The sequence below is a fragment of the Diabrotica undecimpunctata genome, unplaced genomic scaffold, assembly GCF_040954645.1.
Source record: "Diabrotica undecimpunctata isolate CICGRU unplaced genomic scaffold, icDiaUnde3 ctg00003040.1, whole genome shotgun sequence".
Classification (NCBI taxonomy): Eukaryota; Metazoa; Arthropoda; class Insecta; order Coleoptera; family Chrysomelidae; genus Diabrotica; species Diabrotica undecimpunctata.
The window spans coordinates 1-16663 of NW_027314240.1; the positions used below are offsets into that span (position 1 = coordinate 1).

At 31.2% G+C, this 16663-nt stretch overlaps 2 protein-coding genes across 2 annotated transcripts; both read right to left on the reverse strand.

The window, feature by feature from the left end:
• Positions 1–3849: 3849 nt before the first annotated feature.
• Positions 3850–12007, reverse strand: LOC140432150 (protoheme IX farnesyltransferase, mitochondrial-like). The gene is made up of 6 exons (XM_072519985.1): positions 11780–12007; positions 11492–11723; positions 10792–10987; positions 10564–10739; positions 7857–8171; positions 3850–4060 (listed from the first exon to the last, which is right to left on the reverse strand). The coding sequence occupies exons 1-6, from the start codon at positions 11849–11851 to the stop codon at positions 3891–3893; spliced, it is 1161 nt and encodes a 386-aa protein (XP_072376086.1). The 5' UTR covers positions 11852–12007; the 3' UTR covers positions 3850–3890.
• A 1160-nt stretch (positions 12008–13167) lies between these two features.
• On the reverse strand, positions 13168–16645 carry LOC140432151 (peptidoglycan-recognition protein 2-like). Its single transcript, XM_072519986.1, has 3 exons — positions 16599–16645; positions 13666–13784; positions 13168–13422 (listed from the first exon to the last, which is right to left on the reverse strand). Exons 1-3 carry the CDS (start codon positions 16631–16633, stop codon positions 13238–13240), a joined length of 339 nt encoding a protein of 112 aa, XP_072376087.1. The 5' UTR covers positions 16634–16645; the 3' UTR covers positions 13168–13237.
• Between the last annotated feature and the right edge of the window lie 18 nt (positions 16646–16663).

A 16663-nucleotide genomic window follows, 5' to 3' on the forward strand; every position in this document is an offset into this window, starting at 1 on the left:
CGCGCTATCTCAGAGTTTTTAATTTTTTATGTTAGGAAAGTTTTTGAATGTGATTCAAAAATTTAGTTATTTTCTAATATTAATAATTTATCGGATTATTTATAATAAAGATTGTAAATACTAATTATTGTTTTTTATTTTTTCCTTTTTTATTTTTCTTCAAGTGCCGTTTTCATTTCAAAGGTTGGCAATTTCTTACTATTTAGTTTAGTAGTTTATTCTTTTTAAGAGTCGGTACAACTTCCTACGCGCTATCTCAGAGTCGTAAAACCCAGCCTTGGTAATTTTCTTACAGTATCTCTCCGTTCCGGATGTTTGCAATCAGTATGACTATCTTTACTTTGCTGGCAGCTGTTCGGAAGTCCGGATGTACACGTGTTGAACCATCTTCTCAGATTTTGAAACCAAAAAATCTTCTCCCTGGCCGGCCCTCTTTGAATGTATGAATGATCTCACATTCCTTCCCCACTCTACATATCCTCAATATATAAAAGGAAAATACCAGTATTAGTAAGTCGGTAACATATAGAGGATACATTATTTATGTTTTTTAAATAACAAACATATAAAATCAGAATTTGGTGTTTATTGAAAGTAAACTAAATGCACGACCAAATACTTACCATGTCGGGATAGTATTATGAGGTTTTTTCCTGGTTTTTCCCTCATAATTTACTATGAAATCACTAACAGGAGATTTTTACTGTTATCGTGGCATGTGTTTGTCTTTTTAAAGACGAATTACATGCTATGATTTTTTTCTGACGGATATTCTCAAGTTAAAGTTGATTTCATGTAATCGAATGAACTATCTTACAAGTAAAGTCGTCCCAGGAACGCAACTCAACAATATTGGCAATATCATTTTAAAGTCGTCTACTTTAAAATGTATAATGTATGTATGAATTGTCAATATAAATGAGTCAGATACGATTAAATTAGAAGAATTTTTCACCAAGTAACAAAAAAACTTTATTACTAGCGGACCAGATAAGCGGCGATATATTTTACACTACCTTTATGAATAACATTTTACTGCTCTTTTGTTTCAACCAGCACTGCTCAACAAGTTATCGTTTATTGGTTTTAATATTTTATTGCAATAGTATGAGTAGGTACGGAATATTTATTTAAACAGTGAATTTCTACATGTTAATTTTTTTTTTAATTTCTTCTGATGTATCGTATAATGTAGGTTTACCCAACAATCAAAGCTATGCCTTTACAAGAACATAATATTTGAAAAATAAGGAGTACCATGTGTTATAAAAATTGTAATCTCCTTTATACACACTTTAAAAAGTTTAGTACCTAATGTATTTCTTAAATCCACACAATCATTGAAAAATGATTAATGTTATTTAAAAATATCTTTTTGTCAACGACACTGTTATCGACAAAGTAGATCAGATTCAAACTTGTCATCATATTACACTTCTGTTTATCGTTAAAAATTAATTGATGGTCGTGGGTTGTATTGGTGTTATTTATTAATTTAGCAAAATACCTAATCAGCAAAAATCTTATTTAAAAGATGCGAACGGTTTTTGCAATCACAATCAATGCAGTGTTTATGCTTGTTTAGCATTGGTTGTTAAATAATTTGTGTTCGATTGTTTCGTCTGTTGTGCAACCCTTGTCCTATTTAGGGTGTAGTAGTTGTATACAAGTACCTATTTATAAGTGTAGTGAAGGGGTACTTTAAAGTAAAATGAGCAATTTGGAAGAAAATAAATACAGTCGAAACGTAGAGTGTTATCTCCAGAAGAACGGCGTTTAGTTCTGAAAGTCAAAAGTTATTTCAATTTGGAAAAAAAATAATATGTGTCCATTGACATCTGTTATGGCAGTTCAGAAACGCACATGCGATGCTTGCGGAATCTCAGAGAGGACATTCCGAAGAATTAATAACATGAGTGAGGATGAAATAAATAAAGTAAGCAAGAGAAATCGTCGACATCCAAAAACTGCACCAGTCAATTAAACTTGCAATTAAAAATATTATATATAATATGTATAAAACCAAAGAACATGTAACAATTAGTGCTGAGTTACAAAAAATAAAAGACAAGGAACTGTGTGATATTAGTTTAACAAGTTTGTGGAGAGTGATGAAATATTTAGATTTTCGATATAAAAAGACAAATAATAGACAAGTACTGTATGAACTCTCTAATGTTGTTTCAAAACGGTGGCATTTTTTTTAAGAAAATACATGAACAATATAACGTCTGATAGTCCGAGGCAAGTTGTATTTTTAGATGAAACTTTGATTTTCGCTAAAGGAAATATGTCAAAATCATCCTGGCAAGATGGCACCGCGAAATGTTATTCTTCTAGTCGTTCCGGTAATGGTAAACGCTACATTATACTTCATGCTGGAAATGATGAGGGTTTTATTACTGACGCTAGTTTAATTTTTTCGTCCACAAAGAATACAGGTGATTACCATGGAAATATGGATGCAAATATTTTTGAAGAATGGTTTGAAGAAAATTTGTTAAAAAAATTGGAGTGACCATCCATAATAGTGTTGGATATTGCATCCTACCACTCAAGAGTAGAAGAGAGATTTTCTTCAAGCAGCTGGACAAAAGAAGAAATAAAGTTGTGGTTGACAAAAAAGAAAATTTATCACAGTGACATATTTTTAAAACTAGATTTACTTCAAAGGTGTGGAAAACACAAAATTCAAAAGTTACTGAAAAGAAATTTGTTACTGACCAAATGGCTCTTAAATAAATTGACTTAATTTGGGGTATAGCCAAAAATTTTTATGATAAACATGCATCCAAAACAACATGACGCTAGCGTTGTTAGTTTATGGAAAGAATCGCTAGAACAAATAAAGGCAGAACAATGGTAAAATTGTATTAGACATACGGAAGACATATTCTTTCAGTCTTTTCAAACGGAGCGAGTTACAGATGAGGTCCGGCCTCTAATTATTCGGATAGTGACGACTCTGATAGTAAACTATCGGACAGTGAATAGGAGAAATCGTTTGCTAAAAATAAAGTAACAAAAAAGTGTTTCGGGAATTCAATTCCGACTTTGTGATGTGTTTTAGTTAAACGATAAAGTACCTTCGGTCTAATTACTGGACTGCATACTCCCAAGAGCTTTGGTATTAATTACTGGACAACAGTTTAGTTTAGTTTTGCTGAAAACTCAGAAGTGATTTAGTGCCCATTTGTTTCAAGGTTATATTTAATACAGTGTCTGCAGAAAGTAAAGTCTTGGATGTATTTTATTTAAATTTGGACATACCAGCAACTTGGCAAGTATTTTCCAATTTTACTGCATGCAAAACCATTCGTATAATTTCCACTCTACGCAAAATAGAGACCTTGATGAACATTTGATATCAACAAATAATTTCGAGTATTCGAAATATTTCGTCCCACTTCTTTTAACACGCCCTGTATATACATATTATATTCACTTTATTTGCCTCTGATACAGTAAAATCCAATATTATTACTGAACATAAAATACAAGAAATTAAATATTTTTACTTTTCAAGCGATCGGAATTAAATATTAACGCCCCACTGATCATATCTTAATTGCATATCGGCCGTCATAGGGTAAAAGGACTTTATTTAGGTTTTTTTATCGCTATTATCTCAGCATGACAATATTTATTATCTTTTTATCTCATGATAAAGTACTTGAACAAGATTTAATACTTATACAAGTAATCCATCAAAAGTTGTTGTCAAAGTAATTTCTATTTATTAACGATACCTGTATATTTGTTATATTGATCTTGTTCTTTTTTGAATTGAATATTGAGCTTGTTTCTTTTATTAAAACAATTTTGTAGAGGAAAAATAAAAAACACGGATTTGTACCTAATACTTTATTTGAAACAATATATCACTTTAACTACGCACTCACTAACTCTGTCCTATTTGTTTCAGTTTTCTGATCTTCAAACAAAAACCACTTCTTTTTATTTATTAAAAATAGGACCATTATTAACGGTAAATGAATTAAAGAAAACCGGAACAGTTTCCTTGAGGTAGCACTTGACGACTCTTTGTAAAATTTATAGGCTGAAAATTAAATTTTTTTATTAATATCCACATTCGTTTTTGACATGACTACTATTATAATTTTAAATTTTGAAGTAACAAGCTTTGTTAAAGAAAAAAAAAGGGTGTGGCAGGTAGAAGTTAAACTTCTATACAGGCGTTCGCCGTTACAAATTTATATGGGAGTCAATCTGCACAATCATTACATATGTAATGCTATAGGTAAGAGAGACCAGAAAGAGAAACAGAATTAGGTATATATATGTATATGGTGCATCGTTTGCTGTATATAAACAACATTTGACCTGTAATAAGAGTATAGTAAATGAAGGATTGAGTCAATATTTTGATGAAAAGTAATGGAAATAAAATATCATTAATACTAATGTGCAGCTATGGAGTCTTGGACAAAGAAGTGAGAAATCAAGTGCAAAAAGTAAATAGACTGACAGGATGAATTAATAACACTATATGGCGAAACAGATACATTAACACTGAGATGAAGTCAAGAATTTATTAAGTCAGTGTAAGACCAATAATGACATATGCCTCAGAAACAAGACCCGACACAGCCACAACACAAAGGCTACTGGAAACGGCAGAGATGAGAGTGAGAGTACTGAGAAGAGTTACAGGAAATACGCTGAGAGATCGAAAGAGAAGCGAAGACATTAGAAGAAAATGTACCGTACAGTGTATAAGCGAATAGACAAATAGAAAAAATTAAAATGGAATAACCCCATAAGCAGAATGGAGGAGACCCGTGTCGTCAAAATAGCAAGAGGTAAGTCACCAGAAGTATCGGACAGCCAAAGTAAAAAACCTTCCGTAGATGTATTAATTCGCCAATGAACAAGCAGAATTGCTTATAAAGAATAAGAAGAAGAAATTCAATAGGGTTCGACCTAGGGACCAAGCTATGTATCAAGTATCAAAATTTTAGGGTTTTTTCTTTATAGCTATAGCACATAAAGGCAGAAAAACAGACAGACAATAACTATTGAGCCCTTAATAATAAATATTAAAAGGGCCAAAAATTTTAGTATATAGTTTGTTCTCATAAATTATGGAGATAATTACAACATATTCATCATATATTCTGGCGAAAATGAATGAATTTATTCAATATGCTAACGTGGAAAAAAAAATGAAATAACATAAACAACTCTTTTCTGAACCTTAAAACTTGAATTACTAAATTTTTAGGTAACTGAACTAAGCATCAGTTTTATTAATAGCGTCTTGACGCCATTTTGTAAGATACTTTTAAATGGGACCATGGAGAAATTAATATATTACTTGAAAGCACTTGTATAAATCATTAGGTCCCTGGACTTTTTGATGCTTTGTGGCACCGTTTCAAAATCCCCACTAAATTGTGAAAATCTTATTAAATTAACTCTCGGTGAACGAATAACTCTTTCTCCCAGATAGATAACGTCACTAGTAACGCCAAAAAATCTTAATTTAAACATAAAATCGACCTTTTTTGAGATTTATCTCCATACATATAAACATATACATAAAAGAAATTTAAAATAATAATAATTATATTTGTCGCTTTCATTTCTACGCCCATGACTACTATATGTACTAAATATTCAATGATAAATAAAATAGTTTGGAAAATTAAATAGTGTATAAAATTATCGAAACAATATTAAAAAAGATATTATGATTTTTAAAACCAAAGTGACAAAAATTAGAACATAATAATTAAAAAAATATATTCCCTCATTGGGATCGAACTCGCGACTTCTGGTTCTAAATACCGCGCTTCAACTCATTCGACCAGTAACCTTAAATAATAAGGTGGCTAATCAATGTCATTATTTGACAAGAACGTTATTAAGATGTCAGTTTTTTGGCTGTATTTTGGGTTTGTGTTTATTTATTTATTGTATTCCAAAAATGGAAAGGTTATTACGAATCATAGAAGTTTCAGGAAGAATACTTATTTGTAAACAACTTTGGCCAAATGTATATATCTATCGAATTAATATAAAATAATAATAATATTAATAAATATTAAATATATTTACAAAAGGAACATTTTTATTCTCGGAAGAAAAAGAGAGAAAATATATCTTCTGGCTCTCTCTTACCTATATCTTACATATGTAATGATTTTGTCGATTCACTCCCGTACAAATTTCCAACGTCGAACGCGCGTATAGAAGTATAACTTCAAAAAATTATGTTAATATGGATAAAAAGTGTAGTATTGAGGTTTAGAGAGGCCCTGGACGCAGATGTGTATCCTGGTTGGCCAATCTTAGGAAACGGACTGGTCTAACCTCAACTGATTTATTTCAAGCTGCTGTAAATAGAATAAGATGGGTCAATGTGGTCATCAACATCATAAGAAGATAGGCACCTTTAGAATATGAAAAAGTGTAGTATAGAGTCTTTAGTACGCGCTTCCTATTTTTAAATTTAAACAAAGTGTGTATGAGATATTATCGAATTTTTTTTTCGTTCTAAATATCTCTCGATGCTTGTCTCTATACGGATTTTAAAAACCACGATAGTTTATCTTAAAATGTCTCAATACTATACCGTGTAACCGAGTTGCTACCCTACTAAACAATATGTTGTGCGATAGGTCTTTTCAAATAATAACTGCAGGCAGTAAGAGCAGGGTAAGGAAATTACAAAATAAACTTCGTCAAGGATCAGTGCTTGCCCCTTCTCTTCAATTTATATATAACTGATATCCTTCCAACGTTGGCAAAGAAATATACATATGCTGATGACTTAGCACTAGGTGCCTGCCAAACACGATATAAGGCGTAAGCAACATATTGACAGAAGATTTGATAGTTCTTGGTAAATACTTCTGTGACTGAAGGCTGAAGAAATCATCAGGATTATCAGCGGATGTATTAAAAATGACCCTACTTCATGGATTCCTGCTTTGAGTCATATTACACCTCCAAATATCAGTAGAAAAGAGAATCTCCTAAGGAAAAAGGAAAACTGACAAGTACTTTCACTTAAAAGGCAACCAAATTAACGGACAGTTACATGCACTACTATTGGAGTCATCTCCATAATTTGTAATGGTTAAAGGGAGATTGCTGTTTATAAACGTGGTCATATGTATATTATTGGATGATCGAAGTATAAAATACGACGATATAGCAGCCATAGTGGGCGTCTCAATTAATAGTGTTTACATTCTTTTACCCGAAGATTTATGGGCAAGTTGGATGCAGCTTTTGAAGAAAATCACACCGGAGCAAAAATCGTTTGAGTGTTTCTCGCGATACTTTGGAGACATTTTCGCCAAAAACCGAAGGTTTTGTTTTTTATACAAATGATAGGGAAAAACGGAAGATTTTGGAGAAGACGTCAAACATTTAGAAAAAGCATTGGAAGAGATCAGTTACGCGCTATCTCAGAGTACAGAGCAGAAACACATGCGCTTACTTAGAATATCACACTAGTGTCCACATATGGTCAGAAAAGTTATTGAAATTCAAAAACACCCGATGAATTTTAACCAAAAAGAACAAGTTTTGAATCTAAACATGATGTGACTCTCTACACTACATACACAAAACATCTTCCTAGATGTAACGAAAATTTCATTACCGATTGATTCCGGGGGACACACAACGGCAGCGACAGGAAGTTAAATCTTTGCTCCCGCATCTTCTTTGATACCTGCCGCCATTGCACATGAAATGTAAGGAACAAATAATTTCAGACCATACACTATAACCCCGATAACAATATACCTTTACAGAAACATTCTTTTCTAAGCGCCTAATATAATTTTATTTAAAATAACATGTTAGATAGTATACTTTACCTAAATAAATAAAGTAAATATTTAATGGGGTAGTCTCCAATAAAAACCACCAGTTGGTAGTGTCTAAGAGAGGAGCAGCCATAGACATAGCTTGAATGGCAATAGTATGTCTTAACGCGACTCTCCTACAAAGTGCAGGATCAGTTACAGCCATCATCCTATAGCCTGCTCTTGAATAATCTGGTCGTAGATTCCAAGATAAGGCGTTAAAATGTGGAAATTGCCAACTGTAAAGGAGAGCGGCCATGAGCCATGCGCCAGGTCCTAATGAATCTGCACAAGCAGCCCAACCCATTAAGGGAGGTATGGCACCAACTGAAAAGAAAAAGTATAATATGTATATTTTTAAGTACTTTTATATCAGTTATGCAAATAAATAATTATTATAATTGATTAAATTTAATCTGCTAATTTGCTTACTTTTTACTGTGGTTTTTATGTTATTATTTAATACAGGGTATTTAATACTAGATATTTAAGTTGTCACATTGTTTTAGCTGTTGACTGTTTATCAAAAATTTCTTTTGGTAACAAATGACTTTACCTTTATTCCTTAATGGAAGCACCAAGCTTCCATATTTTCTTCTATATTTTTATTATATTGAGATTATTTTGCATTTCTTGGGTGACTAATCTATGTATGTCAAACAATTTTATTCGTTAAAAACAAGTAATTCAGAAAATTATGGGAGAACCAAATTAAGTAATGGACTAAATAAAAGAAAATCCTTTGATAACACTAAAAGACTGACAAAACATTTACAGAAAGGAAGGTAGGGAGAATGGTGTGAAAATTATTCCTAATAGACTATTGATTATGTACTTTGGTTAAAGGGGTTTTATTATTTCATATGGTCAATGGACCCACAAATCATAAATGTATATATTAACATAGACCGAGTATACCGGCCGCGCGTGTTGACGAAAAGATCTCTTGGGCTTGTTCGTTCTGTCTCTTTCTAGCACATTGTATCAAGAAGTAACGAGCGGTATACACATGTTAGGGGAGGACTAGTGAAATGAGGAGAAGTGCCTTAAAATGGCGTTTTGGTAGATGATTAAGTTAGGACAATGAACATAACCTGCCGTAACAGTGTTGCCATATTTTTTTGTATAATGTTAACATATGTTTAAAATTTTACTCAACGATTATGTCTAATTTATCATTTTTACATGAGTTCTCCATAATTTTCTTACTGTCTCTAGCTTTGTAATTCATGTGACATATTTAAGTAGTTTCATTTGCTTAGTTTCAAGTACATATAAGCATATGTCCACCCTTCTAACAGTCTCATATTATTTGGAAGATTAGTGATTTATTCTTTCTTCCAATAGCTTTTTCATTATAATGTTTTCATTGTTTCATTCATTTGTTTTCATACATTTCATGTTGCAGAAAATTATGGAAAAACCAAATTAAGTAATGGACTAAATAAAAGAAAATCCTTTGATAACACTAAAAGATGACAAAACTTTTACAGAAAGGAAGGTAGGGAGAATGGTGTGAAAATTATTCCTAATAGACTATTGATTATGTACTTTGGTTAAAGGGGTTTTATTATTTCATATGGTCAATGGACCCACAAATCATAGATGTATATATTAACATAGACCGAGTATACCGGCCCGCGCGTGTTGGCGGAAAGATCTCTTGGGCTTGTTCGTTCTCTCTCTTTCTAGCACATTGTATCAAGAAGTAACGAGCGGTATACACACATTAGGGGAGGACTAGTGAAATGAGGAGAAGTGCCTTAAAATGACATTTTGGCAGATGATTCAGTTAGGACAATGAACGTAACCTACCGTAACAGTGTTGCCATATTTTTTGGTATAATGTTAACATATGTTTAAAATTTTACTCAACGATTATGTCTAATTTATAATTTTTAAATGAGTTCTCCATAATTTTCTTGCTGTCTCTAGCTTTGTAATTCATGACATATTTAAGTAGTTTCATTTGCTTAGTTTCAAGTACATATAAGTATATGTCCACCCTTCTAACAGTCTCATATTATTTGGAATATTAGTGATTTATTCTTTCTTCCAATAGCTTTTTCATTATAATGTTTTCATATACTAAGTATTTAAATTTATTTAAAATACATTATACAACCCATAGGTAAGCAATTTTCGAAATTTGATCATTTGTATCAATTTGAATAATTATGACAATATTTTGGTGATTAGTCCAATATTTTTAGTGATTTACTTAATAACTTGAATACAGATGTACATAAGGAGTAAGCATAAGTAACATTTTTAAAGTTAGATATAATTTCTATAATTTTAGAAGAAAAAGAACAATAAAATCATGATTTTATAATTGTGAATTGTAATTATGTATTTTGGACCAGGCAATGTTTTAGTGGTCTTTAAATATAATAAGAACAGCACTATCAAAGGAAGAAATGCTCTATACACAGTGAAAAGAATATAACAGACAATTTTGATATGCCATTTCAAGAAAATAAAAATATGTTGATAAACATTTAATGAACATTCAAATTAATATAGAATGAATATTCTAGAGAGTAAATTTGAAATTAATGAGTTAATTGAAATAATATTAAATATTAAATTAGTCTTCTGACTAAAAGAAAAGAAAAATATAATGATTCAATGTTGAAACAAAGAAACATATGGAAAATAGAAATAAGTTGTAATTAAAATAGAAAGAGTGTAAAATTAAACTAAACTATATACTTACCTATAGAACCAACCCATGTATTTAAAATACTTATCCTTTTTAATGGTGTATAAACTGATGTATATAGAATTAAATTTGTTAGTCCTAAACTGGCAGTGAGACCATTTACCCCATAATACAATATTCCCAATCCAGTAATACTTGTAGTAGCAGCAAACAACATTGAATGTGTAGGCCTAAAATACAACCAAATTAGATGGTGCCAAGTAAATAATTTCTACACATTACGTTAATTTTCCACAAACTAATACTCTGTTTTTTGTTCTTGACATCTGTGCATCAAATGGCACTTCATGGAATTGGTTTGTTGCATTTGCAGCTGCAGATAATAATCCAGTACCAACAGTACACAACAAAAATGTTGTAATTTCAAAAGGAGCTGGTGCTACTGCATAACCAGCCATAGATGTTATCACAACAAGGGCTAAAACACAATAGAATAGATTATGAATTTAATAAAATATGATATAAATCTACTAAAAAGCTACCAGTAGTTGAAAATTTATTATGTGTTTTTAGATATAAGCATCATAATTAGGTAGGATATTTGATAACTTTTCACCCAAATGATATATTTTTGGTAAATAATGCTAATTCTTGTTCAGCATTTAACTACCCATAGGAATAGCTTCTTGGGTCCAATAGTGAAAGGTGACCTGGTATATGTGATTACCTAGACAGTAATTCAAAAACATTGCATAACCAGAAGTGAAAACAAATAACATCTAAAGAAAACAGTTCACCTGTTAGTGAAGATATCTTAAAAATATTACTAAATGAATTATTATATAATATTGTATACTTAGATTTTTATTATACATTTTATTTATTTTTATTTATATATTTTATTTTAAATCTCACAGTGTCACACATATTATCAGCTACTGGTGCTATTAACTTAATGACATTAAAAAAAACATATAATTACATGTAAGCCTAATTTTTGACAGTTTCAAATAATGTTTTACTAAGTTGGAACTGTTGGTGGATGGAGTAACTTGCCAAGCTGGTGCAACCTTCGGCTTGTGAGGTAATAACTCTGACAAAGGTAATGCACCATTGTCTGCTATATCTACAAGAAGTGGAGGTGATGATTTTGAGTTTGTTTTATTAACATAACAAGTGCTGGGAACAACGAAGTTTACTCCACATTTGTATTGCTAAAAAAAACATTATTATTTAGGCATACATATCACTATATTAATAAAAATGTTACCTTTAGTAAACTAGTGGTATGTGTGGTTAGACTTTTATGTAACCTAATATTTAAAATTACACCTTTGTACATATTATACTTTATTTGGTTACATTACATCACAAAATAAGTTAAAACTATTTAATGTTTTCGTAGTATATAAGTCAGTTAAGTATTTTCAAAATGTTTTAATGTTAACATTTTGAAATCAAATGCCAAAAGTAGGGTTAGGTCAGATGTCAGATGTCTCGTCTCACGTCTCACTGACATTTAAATTTGTCGGCTGTCAATTTTTGATGGAATGGAAGAGTGCAGAAAATTTTAAAAAATTCTCTTTTTCTGCCACTTTAGTGAGTAAAATATAATTGTTTTAATAAAATTGTAGCTATTTTGTAATAGTCAATTACTAAATTAACATACTTTTTTTCATAGTAGTGAAATAACACATTTTTACTTCTTTATACTAGAGTATATAATATTGCCTATACAGTAGATTACAGATTGTGTTACTTCCTCTTATAGATGAAAAAAATATTTATTACTCAATTATTATTATTACCTATCTAATGGTAATTTTAATATATTTTTACAGTGTGACTTTGTTGTTACGTACACCTAAGGGTAAAAAATCTCTGCATGATTTCTAGTGCAGAACCAGATGCAATTGTAACTGCTGAGTCTGCATTAGTAATGCTGTAATTTATATTTCGCCGGCTTTGAATTTTCTCTAAAAAAAAGATGAATCATGTCTTCTACAATGATGTCTCTACAGGAAATTTGACTTTCTGCATCTCATGAAACCTTTTATTTATCTGAATGTTATTATTTATACACTTATCCATCTAAAAATAGTAATGCCCCGTTAATTTAACGAGAGCCATGTATTATACAGTTCACTTCCTGCAGTTATACATTGTGAAGATAATCATGTTAACTTAGTAACTTTGCCCCTATGCAAGATCAGCCCTTCAGCTCTTGAACAAAAGGTTTTTTTGGCATGTATGGGTATGTATTCTGTTACAGCGAAAATTGAGCTAGCAGAAAATGCATTCAAAGTCAGTTTAATTGCATCTTTAAATCCAAATCTCACACCCAAAGAACTTTTGGTAGTTTCATTAGCACGATTACCGATCGAAGTTATTTCTGTAAAACAGTAAGCCATTGGCACACTATAGTGCTTATAGACATGTCTATTCTAGTAAATACTTTGAATAGTAAAGGTTCCTTCCTAGGTGTTTATATCCTCAGCTGTAAAGTTATTGTTGATATTCTATGTGTAATTAAAATTGGAATAACTATTATTTATTTTCTAACAAACCAATTTATAATAGTTTATATAAAAGTAAGTAAAACGTAAGTTTTTTCATTCAAATTGCAATTAATTAAAAATAAAGTTTATTAATATAATATACATAAATTAATCGTATAATTGAATACGTAATCAGTCGTTTTATACGTAGTTTTGAGAAGTGTAGTCATTTACGGATTTCTTTGAAAATGTGGCCAATCTTTTATGTCGTTGTATAAATATAATCCGGGGCTAGCAGTCTGGCTAACTTGTCTCGCTCCAATTAGGATGTAATTTTTATCAACTTCTCCAAGCTCCACTGCACACTGTATGAAATTTCTTGCTGCTTTTAATGCTTTACTGTTTGGTCGTTTTTCTAAAATAAAAAAAAAAGATTTTATTTAATCGGTAATTTGATCGTTTATAAAATCTTGCTGAGAGTACAGATAAAGAGCTACAACAGACCCAGAATAAAATAGGACCAAATAAATGATGAGGTTGACCGTAGATATAAATCGAACAATATGTATCATTCATATATCCTATGAAGAATTGAAGGTGAACAACTGTGTAGGTAGTTTGACTAAAATTAAATCAAAATTTAAAAACATCATCATACCTGAAAAGTTTCCAATAAAAGCTAAGCCGAGTGATTTGCTATTATAAGTTCTAGTGTGAGCCCCAACTTTGTGCCATCCAGTAGCTTCATAGATTCTTCCATCTTCTCCTACTAGAAAACTAGAACAGACAAAATTATAAATTTAAAATTGGTAATTAACAGTAACTCTTTTGTAAATTCTTCGAACAATGCGAAGGTTCGATCAGGAGCGTAGCAAGGGCTAGCGTAACAGTATAATAGATAGGATCATATTGATTTTAACTTACTTCATTTAAATTCAAGTCCAATGGCGAAAAATTCTAAGAAATGATTTATAGCGTAGACAATAGGATAACAATGGTAACAATGGCATTGAAGTTCGAAAAATAAACAATAATGTAGATAATTTATTTACAAATATTTTATTATTTAAAACCGTAATTATATCCTACTTATTTTATTATTTCATCATCAGTACCTTTAACAATCGAAGGAAAAGGCTGGGTCAGAAGAAATCAACTCTCCTGGCTGCATAATATTATTTTATTATTAGACAATTAATTAGACAGTATTAGACAATAGACAGGTAGAACGGTCGAGGAATTGTTTCTGCTGATGAGACATTTCATCAGCTTGTTAATACGACGATAGCGACTGCTTGAAAACAAACACGGCTCACAAAGAAGACGATCTTTAATTTTACTGCTATGCATGCGAAGTCGGCTTCCCTAACTACATTTCTCTATGAGTTGCCATCTCTAGAGTTCTCCTAATATCTCAGTCCATTATTGTATCTTTTTTAGTCACTCACATCTAAGCAATCTTATTTCTATCTATCTTTCGTTTCTCTCTAACGTGCATGTTTCTCATTCCTTCCCATAGTTTTCTTGGACACGCTATCGTATGCTTTCTCTAAGTCGATAAAGGTCATTTATGTATTTCAGTATTTTTCTCTTTGTTCTTTTCTATCACTTATCTCATGATGAATATATTATCTAGACATCATCTGGCTTTTCGGAATCCGGCTTGTTCTTCGCCATAATGGTTTATGTGTTGTTCTATTTTTTGTTTTATAACTGTGGAAAAATTCTTACTATTGAAGGCATTACACTGATCCCTCTATAGTTATTTGTTGACCTTTTGTTACCTTTTTTGAAAATTCCATTTTTATATTCCCTGGTGTCTGTGCTTTTTGTTTTTGGCTTTCTTTATTGCTTTAGTTATATCTTCCTCTGTGTTTTCGGCTCCCTCCGTTATTATTGTCACAGATATACTTGTGAAAATAATTCTTCCTTGTGAGATATACTTCAGTCTATTCTCCTGCAATAATTTTGTTTAATGCTTTGTCCACTACTTTGGTGTAATTATCTGTATGATATTTTTACTTCGTTTATTATTTCTTTTTTTATTTCTTTCCATGTTTCCATTGATCTGTTGTATCCTGTTGTATTGTCTATGTCTCTGCACATTTTCTCCCAGTATTCTTTCGTTTCGAGCTTCATTCTTGGTTTCACTTGTTGTTTCAGAGTAACATATTCTTCTCGTGTTCTTGGAGTTCTGTCGTTTAGCCATTTATGGAACGTATCTCTTTGCCTTTTAACTATCTCTTCGAGGTCCTCACTTTACTTCTTCAAATATTTATTCTTGTGTTGTTCAATACCCAGCATTTCGTTTGCCGCTTTGTTTATTTTTTCCTTTAGGTATTGAGCATTACCAACATTTCTATTGGGATCCATTCTTCGTTCATCTGTAGCCTATTCAGATATAGTGTTCGAATAGTAAATTCTTGTATAAGTTCTACTTTATGCCTCGTACTTGCGATTTTTTGCACCTCCTCATCTCTCTCGATATTGTCTTTTTGTCGTATTCCCATATATATGAATTTTCATAGTCCTGATCGGTGGTTACTTGTATATTCTGTTTGTCTGTATAGTGTTACATCTTATATTATTGTTTTGCTGGTTTTCTTACTATTATTAAATCAATATTTGCTCTTTGGTTTCTACTAGGTTCCTCCCGTGTGTATCTATTTATGTTTTTATGCTGAAATCTTGTGTTAGTTATGGCCAAATCGTATTCTCGACATATTTCAATTACCCGATTTCCATTGTTGTCCCTTTATATCTTCATCTTAATTTCCTATGTGGCTGTTAAAATTTTCAATTAGTAGAATATCTTATTTTTCATTTCTCTTTTCCAATACATCTTTTAGTGCAATGAAAAATCTTTTTCCTTATGTTCCCATTGTCATTCATTGCATACACTCCAACAATTATTGATGGTTGTCCAAATTATGTTCATCTTGATTTCTATTCGTTCATGTATTTGCTGGTAAACTTTTATGTGTTTTCTCCATTGATTTTTTATTAATATTGATACTCCTTTTGCTGCTCTTTCATGTTTGCGACCCCCACTTCATATGCGTGTATGTTTCTCTATAATTTTCTCTCCTTGTCGCTTTTTTTTTCGTTCCCCTTAAGACTATTATATATCTGCCTTTTTTTTCTTTAACTGACAATTAATATTGGCGTTGAATACGCGTGTTTGTTTGTATGGTAGCTTCCAATCACTTCCAGTCGAATCCAAAATTAATAACTAAATTTACCAGACGTTTCTGAGTGGGTTTAGTAAACAAAATGAAAAAAGAATGGGTGCAAATCGACTAACTAAACAAATTCTAAATTACAAACCGAAAGAAAGATGATGTGTCGGACGGCTGGACTGAGATGGACTGGACAATGTAATATAATGTATTGATGTATTGATGCCGAACCAGTTAACAAATTACTATATTCTGAAGAAGACATTAGAATTATTATAAAACTAATGGTATCACTGAGAATGAAGCTAAACTTCGATAATATGTCAATACCATACAAATACAATACAATATACAATACCCATATAATTTGAACAATATGTAATTCTACTAATATAACTATTATTTTGCTTACTTGTAACCGATATCATGGAACTCTAAATTTTCCATATGAAAATTTTGTACTCTGAGATAGCGCGT

What these genes read in the sequence shown, in the direction of transcription:
- LOC140432150 (XM_072519985.1), bottom strand. Translation starts at nt 11,851, where the DNA reads ATGTACAAAGGTGTAATTTTAAATATTAGGTTACATAAAAGTCTAACC. An exon ending in TTAGTTTGTGGAAAATTAAC is followed by an intron (nt 10,740 to 10,791) that starts GTAATGTGTAGA and finishes GTTGTATTTTAG; the next exon opens with GCCTACACATTCAATGTTGT. An exon ending in TATTTACTTTATTTATTTAG is followed by an intron (nt 4,061 to 7,856) that starts GTAAAGTATACT and finishes TTTAATTTTCAG; the next exon opens with CCTATAAATTTTACAAAGAG.
- LOC140432151 (XM_072519986.1), bottom strand. Translation starts at nt 16,633, where the DNA reads ATGGAAAATTTAGAGTTCCATGATATCGGTTACAA. An exon ending in TTCCATGATATCGGTTACAA is followed by an intron (nt 13,785 to 16,598) that starts GTAAGCAAAATA and finishes TGTCTGTTCTAG; the next exon opens with TTTTCTAGTAGGAGAAGATG. An exon ending in TTTTATTGGAAACTTTTCAG is followed by an intron (nt 13,423 to 13,665) that starts GTATGATGATGT and finishes TTTTTATTTTAG; the next exon opens with AAAAACGACCAAACAGTAAA.